Below are 27084 nucleotides of genomic sequence, written 5' to 3'. Positions count from 1 at the left end.
TCTCTCTCCATCTCTATTTATATCTCGCTCTTTCCACTCAAAGTGGCCACTGCGGAACCTAGTACATACTGCTCACGCGAACAACGCCACCGCAGCTGAGTAAGAGTGTAGCAGGTCAAGGGTAGCTCTCTCACAACACAACCAGGCTCTCTCTCTCTCTCTCTTTCTCTCTCTCCGCCTTTTCCTGTGGCGGTGTTCTAAAGCTTCCCTCGCTCAGACGCCGCCAGCTCACTCATTGAGCCCACTTAGCTCGACGCGTGAAATTCACTCAGCGCGCCTTTAACGAGATCACGCGCTCCTCGCGACCCTCCGCAAGTGCCGACATCCTCTCCGATACCAGCAGCGGCCGCAGTACACACACGCTGCAAAAACGACCGTGCAGGAATGGACGCACTCAGACTTCCGTTCTGCATTCGGGACGTCGAGCGTTGTAATGCGATAAAACGACAGGCGCCTCCAGCGGTGACGTGTTTGCACTGAGCCGTTAGATGCGTTAAAACAGCAGACCTCCTCGTCGTAATAGGCTGCCACCGAAGTCGTGGAACGCTTCCTCGTTCATTTGACCCAGCATGCAAAAGCAGCAAGTCAGAGGAGGTTCTCAAAAGCCCCAGTGTAGCTCGAACGCGTCACCACACTGCAGCTTATAACAGGAAGCTTCAGCAGTCTTCTTTTTTCGGCACGAATTATCTCGTTACTGTACCTAAACAACTAGACCTCTACTTCTGTGCATTATTAAATTGGTCGCTGTTCTTGGCTCGCGCTGGAAAACGACAGCATAGAAATTGGCAATGTTAATTTCCGCTCTGTAAAGGGGGAGTGTAATGTTGTATAATTAAAAGACAGAAGGCTTCGACCATGGCGTGTCCGCTCGGAGCCGTTGGGTTCGCTGATTAAGAGCAGACTGAGCTGTAATAGACACGCTATAGAAGCCATAATGCGCCGCTTTCTTGATTTGATCAAGTACACACGCGCACACACGCACGCACACACACACACACACACACACACACACAAAAAAAAAGAAGAATGAGAAATAGTGTCAACCGTTAAAGAAACGACAGACATGCAATCGTATCGTACATTTTAAGAAAAAAATCATCACCATTCTTTTTCTCAAATGAGGGGAGTTAAGCAGCTGAACTGAAGACGCGGGACAAAATGGAGACGGCACACCGATGTCGCTATCAACTGAGCTCTATTTTCGCGCATGCGCGGTTGCAAGTATTGAGGCGCACCGTTAAGACAAATTAAAGCACATATACACATAACCTGCAGCGCCCCGTATCGACCACGCCAAGGGGCTGATGAACTATATAGGAAGTCGCATGCCAGAATGATCTATGATCTTGCTTTCGTTGTCTGCTAATCTGTTAAACTCGTATTAGCAGTGAACCAACTAACTCAACTCAATGCCATTATTCATTGTCTATTAGCCTTAAGCACTAGGCCTCCGTTTCCGTGTTCCATATTTATATGGTTTGCTGCTCAGGGTTTCTTTCTTTTTTTTTTTTTACACGGGCTCGTTCCGTGACGATGTTCACTTTATTGCATGACGATACGAATGCGCTGCTTAATAAATATGTTTGCATAGCTGAAGGAATGTATTTATAGATATCGGCGATAGTTAAGGAACATCCCTGTACGTCCTCGTCGTCGCGTTGTCTCTCGGCGTGTCTACAACAACAAAGCGCAACCGGCAAAAAAAGACGGAAACGCTTACCTTGCGCTCGTTTCGGCGTCATTTGTTGATGCCGGTTTCGGTTAGAAGCCTGCGAGAAAGTAAGACACAGCGTGACTTTAGGAAACGAGATCCATGCTAATGAAATAAACATTGGAAAGCAGGAAGAAGAAGAGGCATAAACTAGAACTAATTTAATGGCTCGTTTGGGCATGGAATAGCGTGCACTATGCACTTCGCATGAGACGCATTACGTCTACGCTAATACACAGCGTCGTTTATGCACGCAAGCACGTGCGACTAACGGAATTCGTGGACCGGATTTCTGTCGCGGACATACAATGAATCAGCACGAACACAACCCTAAAAAAAAATCGATTTTAATTTTGCTATTAGCGCAGCCACTCGCGACTGAAACGAGCTCGTGTAGTGCGCTATATATAATAGGCGTATACTGCCTGTTCCGTGCGACCGCGACCGCCGCACGCTCACGCTCGCGCCATATTCTAGCTTAACATTGCGCAAACCCGATGAAAGGCCAATCCGATGTTTCGCCAGGGTTTTCGCATCTTCCAGTGGCACGGCTAATCATGTGCATAGGCACATGTGTAGCAATCGTGCGCCTGTCCTCCTCCTACACTATAGCTCCCCCGTGCTTGCTAAAACATGCAAGTCAAATCTTCGAGAACTTCAGAGCGTGCAGGCGCAGGCACTACGCGTTTGCCTAGGTCTTCCGCGCAGCGCCTCAACAGCTGGAACCACTATAATGGCTCAAGACCATCCGATCACGACTTACATTAGCACCGAAACGCTTAGAGCCCATGTTCGTCATGGTTCACGGATGCAGTCAAGCTGTCTTGCGTGCCTGCCAGAACGACGACCACAGGCGTCCTTCTCCAACAAGGTCAGCATCCATCGTGCCTCCTTACCATCGGGTTTCACACCCTCTGCACGTTCAACCTCAGCTTTGTGGTGTTTAAAACAACCTCAAGTGCGCCTTACGGTTCCAGGGATAAGACCGACCTGCCTACCTTGGCCTTGAAGCAAGCAGCTCTGGATTGTTTGCACACTTTCTACTTTGATCGAGTACACATATATACGGATGGCTCTTCCACTCAGACAAGCTCCACCAGCGCAGTGGTTATACCATCACGATCACTAGGCATCCAATACAAGATTTCTCACTTGACAACATCGACTGGTTCGGAGCATGTTGTCCTCCGAGGTGCCGTTGATTATATGAATAAGCAACCGGCTAATCGGTGGGCTATATTCTGCGATTCGAAGGCGGCCTTACAATGTCTCCTGGCATCTCTTCGTCGCGGGTCATGTGAACAACTGGTGTCGGAGATACGAGAAATGCACCATCACATTATCGCGAAAGGACACGACGTCGTGTTTCAGTGGCTGCCTGGTCATTGCGGTATCTCCGGCAACGACCTCGCTGACGAAGCTGCTAGAAAAGCGCACGAAGGAGCAACCCTTGTTTCAATACCTTTATCGCGGACCGACGCAGCCCAACACTTAGGCAAGCTAGCGCACTCTTTGACATTGGAGAAGTGGCACGCACCTGAGTTCACTCACTATCGCTTGCATTCCCTCGATCCCTCTATGCAACTGCGGCTGTTACCAGGTCTTCCGCGAAATGAGGAAACAGTCCTGTGCCGCTTACGTTTGGGCGTCGCATTCACAAATGCTTATGCATTTCTGATTATGGCTGATAGCGCCGAGTGCAATGCCTGCGGTGTCGAGGAAACCATAGAACACCTACTGTGCTACTGCCCATCTTACGAAAATGAAAGGCAAGACCTCTGCACAGCTCTCAATCAGCTAGATGGAAAGCCCTTCACCTCATGGCCTCGCATATCACAGCTACAAAAGGCCACAAAAGCGCTGCTGCGATATTTGAAAGCGACCGGATTGAGTCAGCGTCTGTGATCCGGACTGAGTGACCGACTGATATCTCCAGTGGACTTTCTCTTCTTTTAATCTTTCCGTCCCCCTTTCCCTTTCCCCAGTGTAGGGTAGCCAACCGGGCTCAGTCCTGGTTAACCTCTCTACCTTTCATTTATCATTTTCTCTCTCTCTCTGTCCTCCTCCTCGTGTCGCAGCCCGATCGTCTTGAACCTCCGCAAGGGCGCGCAATACATGGAAACGCGAAAAAAACGGGGATAAAACGGTCGTGCTTCCGCCATTTAAATAGCGTATACGTATCGCGATTCCATCAGGCTGCCAGATGTCACGCACAGCAACGGTAAACGAGATAACCGGCGCCGTGCCACCATACTGCAAAGATACAGGGCATACATGCACGTATGCAGCAGTGTCGGGTCGTACCTATAGCTACAGCCCTTCGCTGCCGAGCTCACGCCACAAGGCGGAGGACCGCTAATCAAGATCTGCGCGGCGGGTGGAAAACGCAGATTAGCCGAGAGATTTGGACTTTCGATAAGCGGGACCGCGCATGAGGCGAGACGCCGGCGCGCCTAGAGAAGATTGCAAACACCGCACAAACACCGAGCCGTGCACGTAAATTCACCCCGTGGCAGCCTCGATCGAGAACCGGTCTCCAGCTGTAAAGTCTCAAAGTGTAAGTACAAAGTATAAAGTGAGAAGCAAATAAAACATGCTCCGCTGAAATTATACGGCCTTGTTGAAGGGAGTTGTGGACAATTCCCGCCACGAGTGTTTATTGTTTACGTTAGTTTAAACGGCTTATACTGTGAAAAATTTCCCGTGTGCCCCAGACTTGTTGTTGGCCGTGTGCCACGACATCGCTCGTCGAGCTCGGTTCTTATCGTCCGTCGTTAAAGGTGTGGCGCAGTGGCGTTTCTCGAGATCGGCATACTACGCACTAGGCGTTGGTTCGGACCTCGTATACTGGCCGATACAGCGAGCGATAGGTTAGAAAGACACGTCGGTTTGATGACAGAGCGAGACCACAGTTTGAAGATAACCGTATCTGTGCCTCGATCAAGCTCAGATGCATATGTATGTATGTATGTATGTATGTATGTATGTATGTATGTATGTATGTATGTATGTATGTATGTATGTATGTATGTATGTATGTATGTATGTATGTATGTATGTATGTATGTATGTATGTATGTATGTATGTATGTATGTATGTATGTATGTATGTATGTAAAATGAACGAGTGAACGGAGTACACTAACTTCTGTTTACTTCATTTCTGACATACGCTGCTATCATAATGTCGGTTTGCAAAGGCTGTGGCGTAATTAAATACGACACGAATCAATGAACAGCAACGCCTCACAAACAAAATCTCTCTCGCTGTGGTCCGGCACTACGACAAGCAGAGTCACGGATGGTACGGAACAGAAGAGGCGAAACGCAGAGAAGATGATCGCCGTCCAGAAACGAAAAAAAGAAAACCATATATATGCGCTTCAACCCGTACGCTGTACGCATACAAATGCGTAGACATAGGGTCAGCATCTACGGATCAAACAAGAACGATCTGCGTCGGAAAGGGGCGATTTTGTCGTCCGCTCGACAAAAATAGACGCCCAGCCAAACACGCCACGCGGAGCTGGGCACAACTACGCAGCAGAGGCCTGGAAGGAAAAGGGGTACACGCAAAAGAAACGCGACCATCAGATGGAGGGCGTATGCTTTTTGGTAACCGGCCAAGAAATTCCTCCACAAAGCGGGGACCGTTCATTCTTGCGTCGACCGCAGCAGCAGCAGCAGCAGCAAGGCAAATCGACGCGAAGAAAAACCAAGAGGGCAGCCGTAAAGCTCTCTCTTCTCGACACTTATTTTGCCCTCCCAAGTTCTGTGCAGCGTACTGGAGACTACACGTATACACCGTTTGATCGAGTCAGGAGAGACAGAACAAGCGGTCTAACATTCACTTTCTAACTTATCTACATTGCCAGTCGTATCTATTCGAACTGTCTTCATAGTTACCAACGCGCGGAAATTCACAAACGAGAAAAGGGTTAGGATTTTAGCGCGTCGAAAATCGATACCATGCGAACGAACAACCATCGCGCAAATTTTTCCTTGAAGGGAAAGCAGTTCATCTTGCGGGAGCCGACGCGTCAGCATACCAGCTTTAGCGGAGTGTTGCGAGAAATTAGCGCGGGCGCGAGTTCTCAGACTTGCCTGGCTGCACGAATGCTACGCGCACTGTTTGTAGCGGCAAAACAGACTCCCGTTTCTGACCAAACCGGCTGGCGCTGCACGCCTTGTACCACTTCCTTCATCGAAGCTGGTTGTGTTGGCACCTTCGAACACGCATAATTACTTCCTCTTGCAATATCACATGTTCCGACGTTCTGTCTGTATCTTTGCTTTTCTTTCCTTCTCTTCCCTTGCAGCTCGGTCTAACAGTTCGTCGACAACAGGCGGAATTACGCGGAAAGTGATCATGATTACAACGGCTAATTATCCAGCGAAGCGTATAAACGAATTGGAGGGAGGTCAACGACAAGGTTGTACGCCGAATGTATAGTCGGTGCGAATGCGAGGGGCGGAAAAAGAAAAGAAATTGAGAATGAGAAAGGCCTCGCTTCGCACGCAACTTCACACGTCGGCAACGGACGCAGGGCACTGTGACGTCAGCTTTGGCGGTCACGGACGCCGCCGCGAAGTTATTGAACGACGTGGGAACGTGACACGAAAAAGCACCGACGCCTTCCTTTGTCGTGAGCATTGGTCCGTCAAGGACTTCTAGAAAACACTCACGTTCCCTCCCCCCTCCTCCCCATTCACCCATCCACCCTATATATTTTGACCTGATGAAATCAAACATGTATTAACGATACCGGAATGGTCGTATCTATACAGGGACGACATGAATACAACCAACTTAACACTGCATACACACGCTCGCAAAGTGCGTTGGCAAAGAATCGTGAAGGAGTAAAGCAAGAAAAAAAAGAAAGAAATAACGAGAGTTCATGTGAGGACTGGAGAGATAGGGGCAGAGAGAAGAAAAGGCAATGAGGCTAATAAGGCTTTCACCCGGTCAGCTACCCTAAAGCAGGGGACAGAAAAGATGGGCCGTAAAGAAGCCCGCAGTCCCGGAAGCGATGGCTATGTTACTGCAATGTGTGCGTGTACTCGCGTAGTAAACAAAAAAAAAAAAAGTTCCGAGGAGTCCTCCAGAACACAGATACAAACAAGCAACGAAGAAAGAGCCATGTGATTGGCAGTTTACGAACAAGCGAATTATATATCTCCAGCGAGCCTTTCACCTCGCAAAACGACGGCCTTGCGCCCAATCAGATCGACTCGCCTCGATGATAGTACACAACGCAACGTATCTGGTACCAGGGCGAGACCTCTCATCTCGCTCGTTTGGGGGTCAAATCGAACGCCGGCCACTTTTTCGAGAACACAATCTTCATCGGCCACGCTCAGCCTACTCGCAGGTAAGCAGGCTCGTCCACTGCTGTGTACTATAACCCACACGGTGCCTTGCCATCCGCTCGCAGCTCCGCTTAGCGGTGGCGGAGGCGGCGTCCCGTTGTTATTGGGCTCAAGGTCCGCTCGGTCGCTGGTGAACGAGCCGGTACGGTGGCTCTCAGAGTAACGGTCCTCCCTCCCGCTTCTGCTGATCGGCTTACCGTTGTCTCGCGTTTACCACCCGCATTACTTATTCAAGGAGTCTACGCTGTTGAAGTGATGGCGCGGGTTGGACTTGATTTTATAGCGCAATGTGTTTTACAGTTCTACGTTTCGCCCAAGGATGGCTGTCCAGAATACTCGGAGAGCCATTACTATGCCATTAGATTTTGCCGTTAGATGCGCGAAAAGCGAGACGAAAGGGTTGATAAGAAACGTATACTGGCAAAAGCGAAATGTCATTACGCCTCCATGGAAGTAACGGCGGACAGTGAGAAAGGCTGGGAACGGTGATCACAGAACGTTTAGAACGTTGTCGCGTCGTGCACATTGTATATGCGCGTGGAGCTCAGTCTGTACGCGCCGTTTCAAGTATGCCGTCGCTTTCATCTGGAGCTAGCGTAATAGGAAGGTTGCCGGACAATCGTCTTCGCCTGCTTCCCGCGCACTCGTCGAATTTCTTTCGAGAAACTCACGGCACGCGGTGTTGCTTCGCACAGCATCTAGCAGTGTCGTCGGAAATGGGAGGGGGGGGGGGGGCTGGAGGCGGGAAAGGGTGAGTTGCACTCAACCACCAATCTCCAAATTCGGGGATGAGTGTCACTGTACGCGTGCGTTCAGCCGTGCAGCATTGCAAGCGAGCCCGTCAATATTTTTTGCATCTCCCTTACCCTAACTGCTCTCCGCTTCAGCCGCCACGCACTTCCGACCTGTCTGTGCTCTAGAACTTCTTTTATAAAGCGACGCCTGTAGTGCACCCGACGACGACGATAAGCACACATTGCGGCACTTCAAGCAAAACATAAATGAAATCGTTAGCATGCGCTAAAAGATAGTCCTGGTTGCTGTTTTTCTTGATCAGTACACTTCGCTCCCGAGTTCCTAGCTGAGATCGCGATAATACGCTTACTTTGGCTACAATAATATGCGAATTCTAGCCCAAATCGTTCTCTCTTTCTTTCTTGTTCTCCTTTTGTTTTCCCATCCCCAATTTGTAAACCAGGGCGGTACGCAGCGGCGGCTTAAGTGAGCGAAAACGCGGCGTACACACCTGACAAACCGCGCCGAACCGCAACGAATGAAACGACGATTTCCCCAGGCCCGCGTGTATTTTGACGCCGTTGCTTCGGCCAGCGTTTGCGTCAACGCAGAGCGGGAGACACCCCGCCGGGACAGGGCCCGGAGCAAACGAGACCCAGCAGCTCGAGCCTGTTGCATTATTATTCCGCGCCACGGTGTAGACTAACGGCCTTTCTGATCGTGCATTGTGGAGACTGCGGTGAGCGTTCGATGTAACGCCTGCGCGGCCGCGACGTGCGTGCGTGCTGAACCCGCGCGAATCTGTCCTTATTCGATGGAAACGACCCAGTCGACAGGCGTTTCCCTGCGGCGTGGCACGCAAGCACTTGGCGTAAGCGAGGTTTCGAAGCCTTTCGTGTCCACACAAAAGTAAGGCGCATTGTGGGGAAAAAGAAAAGAACGAATAAAGGAAAAACAAGAATGGCAGAGGAATGCGATATATCAAGGCGTAAGGACGGAGGAAGAGGGAGCACAACCCCTTCCATAGTATTTGAACGGAGAGCTTTGCGCAGTCGGAAGCGAAAATTTGCGGACCCCGAGGGCCGTAAGGCGACTGCAGACCGAATACGCGAAAGTTTCGTCAGAACTGTTTGCCCTGATCTCTCCATTGCAACCCGTGTATAATAGAACCCAACACAACAGAGCTGTATGTGATGTCGGCCACTAATGTGTCTGCTATTATGTCTATGACATATGTCTGCTGTCACAGACGAACGGTGCGTTTTCGATGACGAAAACGAGTCAATGACGAATCGGTTTAGTCTACGTCAGGATAAGAGGAATGCAATATAAGTTATTTTGTTGCCCTTTGTTTAATTGTAAGAGACTGACCAGCGTTCGTTTTCAAACTTTTAGATAACTGAAATGGCAATCGTCACCCAGCAATCGTCACCCTTCATTCAGTTAACAATTTAACGTTTAAGCCAGTGCGGCTGGTTAGGACCATGTATGATCGCTGGGTATACATGACAAGAGATGACACAAATACACAACACACTCCTTACAGCACGCATACGGTAATTCATGCCTCATATTTTACCAGAAAGCAAGTCCCCACCGCAATAACAACAACAGCAACCAAAAAATACCTTTTTATTAATGTAACTATCGACGCTTATGACACCACTTTACGAAAGTACATCTCGCGGACATGTGAGAAGGCGTACTATTTTCCCGCTCTTGACCTTTCGCTAGCAAAAATACACAGCAAGGGAACTAATGACGACGCTGTCCTTAGAAGGGTGAAATAAGGACCAGTGAAAGATTAAAATCTTCACGCACGCATTCTTTCGCACCCTCAAGTGGTCACGATTACCAGCCTCTGAGAGGCATGCAGTTAGGTGTAAACGAAGCTATCGCCGTCGCATAAACCACATCTGGGGCACAAGTGGGGATTCGATCCGAGCCATGGAGGCCCTGCTTGCGCCATTCAGTACTTACAAACATTATTTAACATTTCTTCAGTCATCAGCGGGAATGACCACGCCGACGAAGCCGCCCGATATGCGCATGAAAGTGGTCAACGAGTCTTTATTCCGCTTTCGCGAACAGACGCTGCAGCTGGGCTGCGATTGATGTCCCATGATTGTACTTTGTCCCGGTAGGACTCGAATGTTTTCACCATGTGTCGTTTGCGTTCGTTGTCTCCGGACATACGGATGCACCTCCCGCCTGGGTTACCACGATGTGAACAGACCATGCTGTACCGTCTGTGGGAGGCGTTGCCTTTACGAACTCATATGCTTTCCTTATTGGAAGGGCCAACAGCCCCACGTGCGACACATACAACATCGATGAGACGCTCACATATTATCTGTGTCTACCCGCGATATAGTGCCCAGAGACAAGTGACGTGCAGAGTACTGGACCAGTTGCGCAATCGCCCACTATCAGAACTCAAAGCTATAGGTCAGTGCTCCGAAAGAACATTCACGTTGAAGGCCTTAGTCGCGTTATTAAGGTTCCTGTGGTCTACGGGGTTTCACGACAGACTTTAAGAATGTCGCCCCCTACCGCTCTATAGTGTATGCGCTTTGTTCGTGCTCGTCTCTCTTTCTCTCTATCTCCCCCGTCCACTCTCTTTCTCTTTTTGTCCCCCTTAACCCTTCCCCTCGTGCAGGGTAGACAACCGGAACTGCCTCTGGTTAACCTCCCTGCCTTTCTCTGTATTTTCTCTCTCTCTCTCTCTCTCTTCAGTCATCTGGGCTTACTTATAAATTACTGTTTAGTTTTGTTTTCTCTTTCGCTTGCGTTTACTTTCTTGGCTTCTCCATTTCAATTTAAATGTCTCATCTGAAGTAGCAAGCCCTGTATATACTGATGTATATATATATCAGAGCCAACATCCTCAGCGTTAATGAAGCTCTCAATTTCAAATTATCGGCATAGAAATGTCAATCTGTGGCTAGATTGTGAGCATATATAGCGGATTATCAACGCCAGTGCATCTCGGCGCGAAATATCAGAGAGCATTTTGTCGACGTATGTGTCTCTATCATGGTAGGCAGCACGCGTGTCCTATATATATGCAAGTAATTCTTTAGCGCTGCTCTGTCTTAGCGAGAGTAACTCTACGCTGGGGCAGGGGAGAATGGAAAGAAAAGGAGTGACGAAGAAAAGAAGCTGCGTATATGAACAAGGTGCGCCAGGTTGTGACGTCTCTAACCCTACAAAGCCTAACTTATCATTCTTTGATGCGCTCAATTTGATACTTCGAAATTACGATTTAAGCGCTGATAATTTGACGCGAAGCCCACAGTAGTGCTCCGATAGTCTCGAGGGTGTTTTCGGTTCTGGCTATAGATATTTAACAAACAGATTACATTAATTAATTAATTATTATTTCATTGCCTTTGCACGAATGTACTCTCCACAGCCACAAGCTAAATGTGAACACGTTGATTTAATTTTACTTGATGTGCTACAGTGTTCGGATTTGCGCGGCTAAAACCGCGTGTCTCGGCCCGTGGCTTGTCAAAATGACACGAGCTGCCGTTATAATCAAGGGCGCTCTGCATGCGTCAGCCCAAGGACCCAAAACACGTAGTCATCAGATAGGGGTGCGCTGTTTGACGTTCTCGCGAGTAATTAGGACAAACGCTAAACGCGTGTGCAAGTACTTCTGACAGTGTTCGCAATTCGGACTGGTGTCACAATATAACCTATGAAAAGAGTATCTAAAAGTGAACCATGGTTCTTTTCAATTAATTCATTACTATAAAAAAAAGTTGCTGCTCTCTGCTAAAGAAATAAAGAAAGAAAGAGATGAAGAAAGAAAGGAGCAGGCAAGTGACAAAAAAGAACGCAAGCAAAGAGACCAGCGTATACTGCAAAGTGCACGGTGACCATGGAAAGTTAATGAAAAATTGCCTTGTTGACAAGCTGCCTGAGATCGGAGACAGCAACATTACATACACAAGAGAAAAGAAAACAACACACAAATCTACAAGATTACTTGTGCCCTCTGTGTCGGTACGGAGCATGCATGAAAACGATCCGTTTCTACCCATGAAATTATGGGGATAATTGCTCCATTTTTTTTCGCAATTAAAAATTTTTTTTTTCATAACCGAGTAAAGAAACACCTAGGATATGTTGGCACCTTTTGTGCAACGCCAGTTATTCCTCGCTCCGTCAGAGCGTTTCTGCAACACGTGCGCAGATGTGTAGCAGTTGTTTGAAATGCGATACATTAGTATAGCCCCCACCAATAAAAAAATAACAAAAGAAATGCGTGCATGAACGAGCTATTCAAACATAGTGCATGCAAATGGGATAATTAGTCACATATCTGCATTTGCATTTGAGAGCTCGTTCCAGTTCTTCGCCGAGTAGGAAAAGTACAAACATAAGGCTTACTATGCTGAAATAAATAAATAAATAAATAAATAAATAAATAAATAAATAAATAAATAAATAAATAAGTGCTATCCGGGGCGTATTTCACTCGGAATGAGGAAAAGAAAATACCTTCGTTCCCCCCCCCCCCTTCTGCAACCTGATATTCAATATAGAGGTGCAGCAAGGTCATTAATTAATTAATATTTTAGTTCGAGCATAAATCACGAAACTACTTCCACCAAAAGGCCCACTGCGATGCATGGCTCAATTCGAACGGCGTTTCGGTGCTGAGAAAGAGGTCCCGGGTTCGAGTCCCGGCGGCGGCAGCCGCAGTGTGATGGGCACGGAATGCAAGATCATATACGTGTACCCTCGCTTTGGGAGTACGTTAGAGAATCCACGAGGTCTAAACTAAACCTGAGTCGTCCCACTAACGGCCTTTCTCGTGGCTCGCGAGATTGCTTAGGGACTGCAGTCACCATAATTATCTTATTTTGCACAAGTTATCCATGAGAATGCGTACTTCTACCTCAGCTAAGTCGAGCCAAAGTGACATACAAGTAAGGAAATCGAGGAAAATGGAAGCAATTATACACGCGCGACTAGCGATTGCCGAATGCGCACAGGTTAGCGAGTGCGCGGTAATAACGCCGAGCGCCAGTTAGCAGCTAGCTAAGCTCCCCAACACCGCGTCGTGGGCAGACCTACACGCTAACGTGCTCGCGGCGCTGCCTAATGTCAGTTTACGAAAGAAGACGTCGTAGAGGAAATATGCGCGGAAACGCGCTCGGCCGCTCGCAAAACGCCTCTCCGAGAACCTTTCAAGAGGGGCTCGTTAGCCACCGGCGCGAGAGCGCATTTGCCGTCTTTTCGCGAACGGCCAACCCCGAATGCGAAGTCGCCTGTACACCGCCGGGGCAGCTGCGTTCTTCTCCTTCCGCGTAAGAGCGCCTCGCGAAGTCGATCCACGAACCGATCCAACCGTCTCTATGCGGTCCCCTCCTCGCCCCCGTGCATGCGTCCCCGGGTCGCGCAATACGGCGAACCAGTTACGCGTCTAATAAGGAACGTGATGAATCGAGGCAGCCGCGCGCGGATGCACGGCGCGTGCTCCGTATCGAGCTGCTCGAGTTTCGGCGAAATACGATCGCTCACGTATAATATGCACGCTCCGACCGCGCGTGAGCTGGGATCGGAATGGCGTAGCCCAAACCTGGCGAGTGTCTTGCACCGTTCAAGGGCGCGCCACGGGACGTTTCCTTGACGGGTCCGCAAAAGAGTGACGACCGTGAAGGTCTGCTGAAGCGCTGCAGGAGGGGGGGCGGGACGCTTCCGACGCCCGCGAGGCGAGTTTGGTCTGCGCTACGTGACTGCTCGTTATAACATCGACACGAACGTTTATAGACATAGTTTCATGCAAAATTTGCCACAGGGAACGCTGGCGCTGGGATTGTTCAACTGCTATATGGGAAGAATCCACACTAGAAGGTCTACCGTCTGTTCCAAATGGGTATGCGGCTTTATCGGTACGCTACACAGGGGAACCAGGATACGATATCCTTCCTCCGCCACATAAATCACTCACGAGGGCGGAGGCCACTGACTTGAGACAGCTCCGGACAGAAACCTCCCCGAACTTATAAACCTACAAAGTAAAATCCACCTCACCTGCAGATACGCAGCTAAGTGTCTGGGGTGCGGTCAAAAACAAACCTTGTATCGCTCCACACGGGTATGCCAACTTATAACAGCAGTCCCCAAAGATCATAAATCCAAGTGCGGAGTAACGGGAGGCACTGCTGGCAAGCGACCGCTGCGAGGACCTAAACAGTCTCGTGCATTGAGAACGCAGGGCAGCTGAGGCCGTTGGAGCCCAGGACAAAGTGCCCGACCCGTGCTGAACCCAGTCAAGAGTGTCCAACAAGACCCTGACGGACTACAACAAATGACCCTGTCGAGACCAATAAATGTTTTTGATGATGATCGACTCCACAATCTTGTCTACTCTCTACGCCTTTGCATTCCAGCTGGACTCTGCCGTCGCGAAGCTACCCTGCTTTGTCGAAAATGGCTAGGGGTGGCTTTCACCAAGACTTCTGCTTACCGAATCGGATGGGCCGACGACGCCTCGTGTGAGGACTGTGGTAACGAAAAGACTCTTCAACACCTTCTTTGTGACTGTCCTCGCTATAATTTACAGAGACAATCACTCGCAATCGCGATAGCGCGCTTTGACCGAAGACCTCTCACAGAGGAACTTATTTTAACATGCCGCCATCACAAGCCATCGCAGCAGAGGGCGACGAGGGCACTGTTGCTGTTTTTGAGGGCGACAGAATTGGACAAGCGGCTTATGCCTGAACAGATGTTGATAGTGCTGCAAGTGTTACTGTGTTGTGCGGTGACAGTATGCGGTGACAGAGACCGATTGTGATTGTGTGTCTATGCTCCTTTCTTTCCTTATCTCCACTTTGTTACAACTTTACCCCCCTCCCCTCTCTCCCCAGCATAGGGTAGCAAACCGGATCTTTTTCTCTGGTTGACCTCCCTGCCTTTTTTCCCCCTCTCTCTCTCTCTCTCTCTCTCTCTCTCTCTCATGATGATGATGATGATAATATGGGAATTGCATTGTTGCACGGATTTGGCTAATCTTGAACTGGATCCACTCACTTCACCACCCTTCCATATTGGACTACCTGCACGAGACGTGTATTTGTAACCGTATATTTATTATACGTAAAGGGAAGTCTTCCAAAGAGATTAGAGGAGACAGAGACATAGAGAGAATAAAGAAAGAAAGAAAAAATGGGACGAGAGGTCCAATCTTGGTGCTTGTAGCTTCAGGTGTTGTCGTGGCGTTATAATTACGCTTTACCTTTCTTTAAAGAGACTGCAGTATGATCGACATGTGTTGCAACGCCGCAATGTTATTGTAAGAGACGACCGGAGCGGACAAATTGCCGGCCTCGATCGCCAGGCTAAATCCACCAGTTGCTACAACCTCCCACATCTTTCTAATTTTCCAATAAATCATAATTTTCTATAAACGCACGAAAACAAAAAGTTCCAGCACACTCATTTAACCATTTGGAATTGTTGCGTTTGTAACGCAATATCTTGTTCAAAGCAGTCAATCAGTAATACCACAAGTCTGTTCGTAGCCAGAAGGACGAAGCGCGGGCGAATCAATGTTCACCCACCATTGCCATTCTGTCTGAACAGGTATACTTGAGCCTCCAGTAGCCGCTACCACGTACCAGAGTTCCCTGTAGTAGATTTTGTACGAAACAATGTCTACAGGGTTGCGGCGCTGTGCCACAAAAGTTAAAGATGCTTTCCATAAACGTGACACGCGAACGCTCGGATACCACAGTTGTTCGAATAAAAATCACGTTCAGCAACATTTGACACGGTATGAGCTAGCACTGCATATCTCGCTCACTCTCTCTCTGCAACATTTATAGAAAGCTACAACTCGTAAACGAAATAGGGCTTTCTTCACGAAAGCCAGAGACAAACGCTACTGAAAATTGCTGCACACGGGAAATATATAATCTGTGTTGCTTCCGTACACTAACAGTCCTTTATAAGCAGATAATGTTCAATAGGCACGAAACTGCTACCAGAAGACCCTCCAAGCCCCGTAACGTTGGCTAAAGAGCCAATCGCCATTCGCACATGCAAGACACGCTCTGCATTCTCTGGCGCGGACAATGGCGCATACCATTGTCGGGGCCAACTAATCTGCGCAGTCGCCCTGTAGGCGAAGTTCCAGTCCAACAACACTGGGGCGACAATTAAGCCGATCAGACGAGTATAGGCGGCGCGCCAAACCTTGCACAAACGCGCGTCCCTGAACAAAAGTAAGTGGCTGCTGCATGCCCGTGCGAACCTCTCCGGCGAGCGGGCTCCCTGTCGCCTTGCGCGGCTCAGTCTTTAATTCCGTCCTCCGAGCACCCCCATTGTCTCTGGGACAATCGCCGAGATGCTCTCGCGCAGTCTTAATTTACGAAGCGAATCGGGTATTGAATTTGGCTCCGATTTGTGCATAAACGCACACCCTTGTATAGGGTGTGCGTACACGGTGTGCGTACAGGGTGTGTGCGTAAACGCACACACCTGTATAGGAGCATCGCGGAACGTCTATTAAGATGCATTCCGCGCGAGGAAGCGAAGTGCTAAGAGGACTCGCTGAACGATGGCTTTCGCTTAAGAGTTCATTAGTGCACAGGCGGTGTGTGAACTAATTTGTGTTAGCGTGTTTGTGTGCATTCGTTTTAGAACCGCCCTGTGCCTCGGAAATTAGCTGTATCCTGGTGGACTATATACACCCAGAAGTGACTGGAAAAGCTCCACCAGAGGAGCGCTCGTCTGAGAGCTTCCCATCCGACATAGTAACACCATTTTAAAGCCAATAAAGCTTTTCATTCATTCATTAACTAATCAATTAATTAATTAATTCTGCAACAATCACGCGCCAACGCTAAGATATGGTATATGGATGCCAGCAGATCATGTTTGCATGTGTAGATACCTGCCTAACGCATATCAGTCACTCGCATTAGCTCAGTTCCCTGCTACGTGTTACACCTAATAGTGAGCGTTACTGCACGTGCGCTCGATATTGGCCTGTTTCTCTTTCTCTCTCTCTTTCTTTCTCCCTCTTGTCTCTTCCGTTCATTGCGCAACGAGTATCCGGTGAGATATACAGGAGGTTGCACATTTAATTTAAGCTGAACTAATTAAAACTATTATGAGCTTTCCCAATTGACGCCATTTCGTTATTAGAGGCGACTCGAAGACTATGTAAATGAATAAAACAAAAATTGATTCCTACTGCCCCTTAAGTGAAGATACAGATGACGGGGGACATTGGTGTCATTGCGACTCCTATTGGTGATCTGCTGCGTACAAATTACGTGGTTGGAGCAATGCAGCAGCATCTTGCAAGATCGTCCTGACACAAAGAAAAAAAGAAAAAGCGTTCGCTTCAGCGGAGACATTAGTAGTCATGCAAGCATTGCATAATCAGAAAAGGCGTGGGCAATGCATAAGCGAATACGTTGAAGAGCGGCGACCGTTCACAGCTACTGTAGTCGCTGAGAGCAAGAATGGAAAAATACCGTTAAAGACGGCTGTCAGGCTGGCAACACAATATCCGTTGTTATTTTTTACGTATCCCCAAAAAGTGTTCACACAGTTGTATTTGGCAAAAATACATGCAGACAATAACGATGAATATCGTATTGACACCGGCCGTCCCATGACTTTCAACAAAACGGCTGATGATCTGAAGTTACAAAGCCTAAGCGGCAAACTTGAAAATTAAAATACGCAAACATAACGGAGTTGGAATGACATAGATTGCAACTGATGCCGTTCTGTGGTAGCAGAGAACGAGTATACATTATCCATTATCTATAGACCATGCATGTTGTCACTGGAGTCATGTGACATGGAAAGGCAGAAGAACGAAAATCGAATGCAGGATGTTTGGCAGACACTCCCAATCGATCACCTCATAATTATTTTTAAAAAGCTTTATGATCACTGTATTCTACCAGTACTACTCGAAAGGGCCAAAAAGTTCAGGCTGATAAAACCATTTGATAGGAAGCAAAGAATCGCGCAACGACAGAAGGAAATAAATTTATAATGACAGATTATAATAACAGAAGACGAGCGATTGGCCAGGCGGCGGAATGTGCGGAACAGATAACATGCGGTCTACTAGATAGCATAACGGACACCAAGGAAAGTGCAACAAAGACAAATGATGCGCAAGAAGTATGGAAGGGAGTAGAAACATTCATCGCAAAAGAAAGAGCGAGAGAGAGAGAGAGACGCGTGTTGGGCTGATGCAGGAATACGCATTTTGAGGTCTCCAACCGATACCCTAATTTTGTAGTGAAATTCATTAAGCTGATGCTGATAGCTATGTGGCGAGTACGATTGTGACGTGATAACCTATACTCGTTAACGACTTGTTCGTCATTGCCTCAATGACCCACCTCACTCCTCCGCCCCCATTCAACATTTCGTTCGTTCATTCATTTTATCTGGAATGGCTGCTATACGGTATGGTGGAACACTGCGCTTCAAGGCAATGCTACGGACCAAAGACGTGAAAAACCTATAGTTCCTAGTTCTTCACGTCCTTGTACTTAGTATTGCTTCGCAGTGCAGTGTTCCATCATGCCACGGAACCAACTCATCCCCGATAACACAACATTATATACTCTATGGCACATAGCAGCTCTATTACATCGTGGTTTCACATACATACATACATACATACATACATACATACATACATACATACATACATACATACATACATACATACATACATACATACATACACACACACACACACACACACACACACACACACACACACACACACACACACACACACACACACACACACATACATACATACATACATACATACATACATACATACATACATACATACATACATACATACATCTTTAATGAAAGAAGATAGGTGGATAGGTCGGCCTGAGTGACGGGCCTGTATAACCGGCTGAAAGCATTTGATGCCGCTTGTTCTCCGTGTTCAGGGATCTACAGAGCAATTTACTCTGGATGTGTCCTGGTCAGCAGGAGCAGCACCAAAACAATGCCTTGACCATATTGCCAGCTGTTACACGGTTGCCAGCTGCCCGCGTTTACACCAACTCCCTGGCTTGGGGCAAATGGGCAATTATACGAGTGTCCTATCCCGCTCTGTCTCGCCTCATATCCCAACACGTTAACGAACCTATCAACCAATCAGCATGATTTGCTTCACGTGCTGTTGCTCTCGTCAAAATGTTTCTGCTGGATGTAAAAAGTGGCAACCTTCTAGCCAAGCTTCTTCAACGTGTTCTTTTTCCGTTCTTGGTTGAGTTGGAATGAACACATTCAGCGACGTCTTTCTCTCCAAATCCCTCATTATAACACACAGTGTACGCGATGTTGGGGCTAGAGCACGCGAAGGTGCCATTTGACTCAAGAAAACGCCAGTGATTTAGTGCGCGCGCCGCACGCGACAAGATAGATGCGGGGGCAAGGAGTTTGCGCCACACGATGAGGTCGCACCATTACGTCTACTCAAGGGCCGAACCGCCAATGTTACGGCGCCGAGGCATTCTGGCAACATGCGTCGCGTCCTCTGATAGGACGAGTACAAGCGTGTGTTCATGTGGAGAACGTTGGAAAAAACGACATCTGAAAAAAGAAAGAAAAAGAAAAAGAACGTAAAAACTGTCGTGGAGAGTTAGGGAAAATTTTATAATTATTTCATTTCAAAGTTTAAGCTGTCGTTGGTCGTGTTGGTTGGTTGCATCGCGCGTCTCGGCGACTCAGTGGCTGTTCTGCTTCTGAGCGCGAGGTCGCGCGTTCGATTACCGCAGTACGCACTCGTGCATTTAGGCGCATATTACAGGACTCCAAGGAAACAAGATAATTCCGTGGGCCTCGGCTACAGTGTCTTTTATTGCTGAAGTGTTGGTTAAGTGCGTTAAAATCAATCAATCAATCAATCAATCAATCAAGCCCCATACGTTTCTCGGAATACCGGGTGTTAAGGTTGATGTTCAAAATACTGAACTTCAGCGCCAGACACGCTATTGGAAGCTTTGCCACGGGGTTTGATGATCGACTTGGATGCGTGTTTGATGGCACAAGGACCAAATTTGATTACCAATAGAAACGAACTGGCATGACTTGCTGCATGAGTGACCAAGTGTAGCCAAAGAGCAGTATAAATAGCAAAAAAAAAAATAATTGAGAATGTAAGGTAAGAGTGCGAGTATAAAGGTCCCGACAAAAACATGGTCAATAAGGCCAAGCACAAAAAAAAAAATTACCGTTTTGAAGTTTGTATATTGCCTCATGTTAGTAGAGCACAAGTGGTGGAATAGACGACAGGCACCGCGCGGCGCGAAATCGAAAGCAGGGCACCGGCGACATGCAACGCGGAGGCGGTGATTAACACACAAACGATGAGCAGTGCACGACTAATGAGCAAGCAGTGCGCGAGAAGCGCTGAGGCGGCCACGGTGTGGATCACGCGAGAGGCGATGATGAGTGGCTCACGAGCGATGATCGTTCCGGGAGTGATAAGGCAACCGCGCGGTTTGACGAACACCGCGCAGCGCCACGTATTGCTTCACGAACTGGTAGGCGCCGCTGTATATACTAGCGTGCAACTGCCGCTCAGGGCACGAGCAAAAAGACGCGCGCATGAGCAGCGCGTGCAAACTGAACAGCCTGCGATGTCTGCAAAGCTATGGCGAACAGAAAATGAAGTTGCGCCTGCGTGATGATGAGTTTGATGTAGATGCACTGGCGAGAACTGCGGCTAGAAAGCTGCGCGCCGGACAAGAGATGAGCAGTGCCGGAGTTGTTACAACGGAGCAAGTGTTCATATCACTGTAGGGTGGCCCGCGAGCGAAGCCGCTACTGGGCAGTGTTACGAGGTATACTATACGCCAAAGCTACACAATGTTCCGAAGCAGTGTGTCACTGGAGCGGAGGCTACACAGCCAGCTAGCGTTAGCCAATACGCAGCGCGTACGCAGGTGCGAGTGCACACGTTTGCTCCTCGTGACCGTCCGCTTTAGATCATCACCTTATCACTCGCCATTGCCAGAACACGCCTCGCCCGCATACCTTCCACTGCACTATACCATCCAACTGTGCAACAGTGTAAATGTTTCTTGTTGAATGACCAGCATTTGAAAGTTTTGGAGTACGAGTTGGACTCCCGTCTTCAATCTCTTGGAAATGCCGTAAGTGATCAACTATAGATGATAAGAGTCAATGGCCTCGAGACGACCTGCTCTGTTCTTCTGAAGGAGTGCTTACACAATCTACAGCGTATACAACAGCTGCTCGCGCACACTTCTTTCCTGTCGATCCTATCCAGCACTCCGGATCCAACCCGTCCCCACTGCCGATACCGCATATATCGCAGCACGTGCACACCCCGACAGCGCGCGCGAATCTCGTGTGTACTACCTGTGCCCTGGCCGAAACGTGCGCGGCCGACGCGCTCCTGGCGACACTCCTGGGGGCGCCCGTCCTCTGGATCTGAGGAGCGACGGCTTGCTGCGGCGTCCCTCCGCTTCCGTCCTCCGATCGCGGGGCCGGCGTCGGGAAGAGTCCGTCGCGTTGCCACTGGTGCACACTTTCGATGATGGAATGCGACGGGTGCGCCTTGATGCGCACGCACTTGTCGCCCCGCGGGCCGATCATGCCGGCCGCGCATCGCTCGTCGAGAAGCACGCTCCCCGGGACAGCCGTGGTGGCGGCGGTCGTGGCGCCGAGCAAAACCATGCGCGCACACTCTCAGCTCGGCGTTCGAAGATTCGCGCACGTCACTGGCGCTATTGGCGCTGGCACATGCACTCGACGACACACTCTTTGGAATGGGCCGGCGCTCGAAGCACGAACAACAACACACTCGCCTCTTCCTATACAAAGCAGACGATGGCGCGAGCAGACGACGCCACCGCAAGCGCCCGCGCAGACACCCCGGTAACTACGACGTCGGGACGGGAGGCAAGTTTCTCTCTGTAGGAAGCTTGGCGGCCGTCCGCCTTGGCGCCTGCTGACGCTGCCGCCGGCGTCGCTAGCGTTCGCAGGTGCAGCGGCAAGCAAGCGAGCAACAAGGTCGGCCGCTCGCAGGAAACCAGCGTGGTCCGGCCACTTCTTCTTCGGCGGCGGCGGCGCACTTTCCCCTCCGGGGGAGGCATAAACAACGAAACGTCGCGCCGCGGCAGGCCTCAGCGAGGGCGAGAAAAAAACGGGTCACGTAATCGAGCTCCCCCCCCCCCCCCCCCCGTTCGCGTGGCCCCGGCACTGCTGCTTGCGAGGAGAGAGAAAGCCTCGTTCGGATTGCCGCCGCGATCTCGCCCTTCTTCGAAATGCCGATGTATTGCTGCCAGACCGTTTGATGTCGCGGTCTCGATCGGACCAACTTATCTGCGGGTCGACGGAAGCAAGGGAACGGCTCGCGCGGGCCGAACGACCGACACGGCCCCGAGACGGGTCGACCCGGGCGTTGCGCCGTGTGCCCCAGGCTGTCGAGGTCTGGATTGAAACGCAGTGGCTGTCGGTGCTAGATAAGCGTTGCGTGACTTCCGAACTCTGCTGAGGCTGTTCTTATATACGCAATGCGTTCGTTTTGTCAACAGACGATGTCCAGGCGACCTTTTCTTTAGTGGCAACGGACTCATTAAAATCGTCTGTGGCAGACAGCGCAAATAACTCGGTCACGTCAGCTGGATTACGCAGAGAAGCCGATCATCACTTGCACGAACAAAAATTGCGGGATGATAACTAATTAACGAAGATTCACTAATCAGCTTTAAAGTCATTCACTTTATGACGCATGTTCCAATTGCGCAACTGAAATCGAGTAGTGGTGAACTCGCTTCCATTTAGTACAAATCGAGTGCTTAGCGCCGGTTTCGAGAAATACGTCCTCAAAATCCGCAAAGAAATACACTGATGCTCCAGTTAACACTTACCAGTAATTGATTGTTAAGCAATGCTGATAAGCCTAACTGGAACAGACCGCCCAGTGAGTAACCTCATTTATGCTGTCACGTAACTGCTGCAGGTCTTGGCGCGCTGTGGACTGAACTCTGCTAAGGCTGTTCTTATACGATATGATGGTCTCAATAACGATGCAGTGTAGAGAGATATATATAGTAAAACAACAAGAAAGAAAGAGATGAAGGGCAGAGATGCTAACCAGAGTAACTGTCTGGTTGGCTAACTTGCATATAGTTTATACATTGTCGTACAGCTTTATGCATGAAGCTATTTCACAGAGCTTTACACTCTGCAGCGCAATTGGAGGTATACGACAGCCCCGTTAACGCACACAGCCCGTGTATTCTTAACTTCATTTGATGCGGCTGAGATTTCTTGAGAGACCGCATTCAAATACGAAACTTCCAGTTCTACAGAGGAATATCGCGATCTGGCGTGCAGCATTACGCCTTTTGTTGTATTTTTCTTCAAAGTGAAGTATTCTTCTCTTTGTTTTCCGAGCACAAAAGCGCTCTATACATTTTTTCTCCCGCACACCGGAAGGTGATAAAAATGCAAGTTAGCTCGTTAACTGAGGTATCGTTTCTCGGCGAGCGCTTGAGACATCGGCCAATTGCAGTAGATCGGCAATTATTCGAACCGGTCTCTTGCGGTATACGGCGACAAAAAGAAAAGTTACGCGCGGAAAGCAAGGATATCAAAGAACGGGCACAAGGCCTCAATAACCTTTGTTGCCGTTATTTGGATCGGACACAATGACTGGAATGAGATCCCTGCTTTGGCATCGCCTGTTTCGGGCACAATGACTGGAATGCGAGGATGATCCCTAGGCGGTCGCATCGCCGCAGTCGCGCCTGGAAACACCTGGCGATGAGTGTTGTGGCGACGACGATCGGGCCAAAATGTCTGCCGCCCCGCCGCAGTCGCACCGGCAAAACCACGTGTCGCAGGCGAAACGCAACAGACCGCCCCGCCGGGGGAAGGAGATCCCGATGGACAGGGGACTGCATCCGCTGTCCGGAGGGATGTCGCTCGATGATGCTCATAACCGAAGTCGGGCGTCCCTCGACGTTTCTTGAGCGCAGCGCACAGAGAAGTCCTCGTTCTCTTGTTCAGGTTCGCACGGGACACTGCAAAGTGACTTCGGGAGAGTTCACATTTTTGTTCTCGTTCCCGGCAAGCGTTAGAACTACGCTGAAACTCAACCGCTCAGTCAGCAAGCACGGCACAACCCTCACTAAGCCCTGCCAGGCTCTTTCCCCTTTTTATACCACTGCCTAGTTCCTTACAGTAGTCTAGCATCACTCAGAACGCGTCCACAAATTGAAAAATTGCACTAGAAAGCATATCATCACTTTGAAACACTAAACAAAAGCAATATGTTAAAAAAAAATCCTGCCTCAGGAAGAAAACATCAGTAACAAACAATTTTGAGGCTGATTCCTACGTTAGGGGCTTCGACTTAAGCCATCGGCGTTACCGTTGAGACTCCCCTTTTTGTAACGCACCTCAAAGGAATATTGTTGTAAAGCGAGGCTCCAGCGCAGGAGGCGGCCATTTTTGGGAGAGATGGTCTGCAGCCATTGGAGAGGGCAGTGATCCGTCTCAATGATAAACCTCGAGCCGGCTAGATAGCATGACAATTTCTGAACGGCCCACACGAGACATGCACACTCTTTCTCGGTGGCGCTATACGCCTGCTCACGACTGGTCAGCTTACGACTAGCATACAGGACGGGGTGTTCTACTTCTCCATTTTCCCGTTGGCACAGTACAACGCCCATGCCTCGCTCACTAGCATCGCACTGAACAATGAACCCTTTTGTATAGTCTGGCGATCGTAGCACAGGCTGGCTTGTTAGGGCACTCTTTAGGGCGCTAAAAGCTCTTTCCTTGGTCTCGTCCCAGACGACTGTTTGAGGCTCTGTCTTTCTTAGAGCATCCGTCAGGGGAGCCGCGATATCAGAGTACCTAGGGATGTACCTCTGATAGTAGCCGGCGACACCCAAGAACGACCGAATATCGGTCTTGGTGCGCGGTTGCGGAAAGTCTCGCACAGCGGCCACTTTTATTTCAGAGGGGCGGCGACGACCCTGACCAATCACGTGACCGAGGTAGACAACCTCGGCCTGTGCTATCTGGCACTTAGGAGCCTTGACTGTCAAGCCCGCTTCGCGCAGGCGGGTTAGCACTGCCCGCAAGTGTGCCATATGCTCAGACCAGGATGCGGAGAATATCGCTACGTCGTCTAGATACGGTAAAGCGAATTCTTGCTGTCCCCGTAACACTTTATCCATGAGGCTTGAAAAACAGTATGGCGCGTTCTTCAAACCAAAACTCAACACTTTAGGACGGAATGTTCCCATTGGTGAAATGAACGCCGCATACCTACTAGCCTCTTCTGTAAGTGGAACCTGCCAATAACCCCTGACAAGATCTAGGGTGGAAATAAACTGAGCGCTACTAACTTTCTCAAGGCGCTCCTCGATGTTAGGGATCGGATAAATTTGATCCTTAGTGATGGAATTAAGCCTGCGGTAGTCGACGCAAGGACGAGGTTCCTTGCCCGGTACCTCAACTAAAATCAAAGGGGAGGTATAATCACTCTCACCTGCCTCAATAACACCGAGCTGTAGCATTTTCTTTACCTCAGCCTCCATAATATCGCTCTGGCGGGGTGACACCCGATACGCCTTGGATCGTACTGGCTCTGGGGAGGTAAGTTCTATATCATGAGTAAGTACAGAAGTCCTACCAGGCCTCTCAGAGAACAGACCTTGAAACTCTTGTAATAGCTGGTGTAGTTCGGTTTTCTGCTCAGGCGACAGCGGTGCTTTACTGATAAGGTCACTAATGACTTGACCGGTGTCTTCCCTGTTCGTCACTGAGCCTAGTCCCGGAAGCTCGACCGGAAGCTCTTCAGGAACGTTTACCATCATGCACACCACTGCTTCCCTTTGTCTATAAGGTTTGAGCAGATTACAGTGGTAAACTTGCTGTGCTTTCCGCTTTCCTGGCAGACTTACCACGTAGTTAACGTCCGACAGATTCTGAACAATTCGTGCTGGGCCCTCCCACTGCACGTCTAGTTTGTTGTTTAGCGATGTGCGCAATATCATGACCTCATCGCCAACCTCAAAACGACGGGCCCTGGCTGTCCGATCATAATAAACCTTGGCCCTCTGCTGGGCCTTTGTCATTGCTTCACCTGACAACTCCTGTGCCCTTCTTAAGCGTTCGAGGAGCTTAAGTACGTACTCCACCACGACTGGGTCGTCGCCCCTACCTTCCCACGATTCTCGAAGCATGCGAAGCGGAGATCGAAGCGAGCGACCGTACACCAGTTCAGCTGGCGAAAACCCCGTAGCTGCATGCGGCGCGGTCCGTAAAGCAAACATCACCCCAGGCAGACACAGCTCCCAGTCAGTTCGATGTTCAAAACACAACGCTCTCAACACGCGCTTCATGACGGAGTGGAGCTTCTCAACGGAATTCGACTGTGGGTGGTACACTGAGCTGTGTAACAGCTTTACCCCACACCTTTCGAGAAAAGTTGTCGTCAAAGCGCTAGTAAACACTGTGCCCTGATCTGATTGGATTTCTGCAGGAAAACCAACTCGCGCAAATATGGACAGTAGTGCATTAACTATCTCAACTGAGCTGAGTTCTTTAAGCGGCACTGCTTCAGGGAACTTTGTCGCTGGGCAGATCACAGTCAAAATGTGTCTGTACCCCGTGGCTGTTACCGGCAGAGGTCCCACTGTATCAATAACGAGCCGTCTAAAAGGCTCCGTAATGATAGGTACCAATTTCAACGGCGCCCTCGATTTGTCCCCTGGTTTGCCCACCCGCTGACAAGTGTCACATGTCCTCACGAAATGGTCTGCGTCCCGAAAACACCCTGGCCAATAGTACTCTTGCAAGAGACGGTCCTTAGTTTTCTTAACTCCTAGGTGTCCGGACCACGAACCCCCATGTGACAAGCGCAACAGATCCTGACGATAGCATTGAGGCACGACCAGCTGATCGAACTCCACTCCTCTGCGGTCTAGATACTTCCGGTACAGGACTCCACCTCTTTCCACAAAACGCGCAGTTTTCCTGGCGATACCTTCTTTGACATTGCAGCGCACGTTTTCCAGGCTGCCATCCTTTTTTTGCTCGGCTATCAAAGCCGACCGGCTGACTTTTAGCAACCTATCAAGTCCGTCTGACGTAGGCGCGATGAGCAAATCAGTAGATAGCTCTTCTAACTTTCCCGCGTCGGGCGTTTCCTCTCCAGTATCTGGCGCCTTTAACGTTACAGACTCAAG

At 49.4% G+C, this 27084-nt stretch overlaps 1 protein-coding gene across 5 annotated transcripts in view; it reads right to left on the bottom strand.

Moving 5' to 3' along the window:
* Positions 1-27084, bottom strand: part of LOC142585591 (protein FAM107B) — a 189018-nt gene that overhangs the window by 85653 nt on the left and 76281 nt on the right. For 4 of the 5 annotated variants that reach the window (XM_075696470.1, XM_075696466.1, XM_075696467.1 and 1 more), the window contains one exon: positions 1721-1769. In XM_075696470.1, coding sequence (XP_075552585.1) covers positions 1721-1769 — 49 coding nt within the window. Of the gene's footprint in view, positions 1-1720; positions 1770-21229; positions 21758-27084 lie in introns of those variants that run through there. The other variant, XM_075696464.1, reaches the window with a different exon arrangement.

This window comes from Dermacentor variabilis, chromosome 6 (genome assembly GCF_050947875.1).
Source record: "Dermacentor variabilis isolate Ectoservices chromosome 6, ASM5094787v1, whole genome shotgun sequence".
NCBI lineage: Eukaryota > Metazoa > Arthropoda > Arachnida > Ixodida > Ixodidae > Dermacentor > Dermacentor variabilis.
Note: the sequence above shows the minus strand (reverse complement) of the source record. Positions and strands in the feature narration are given on the sequence as shown.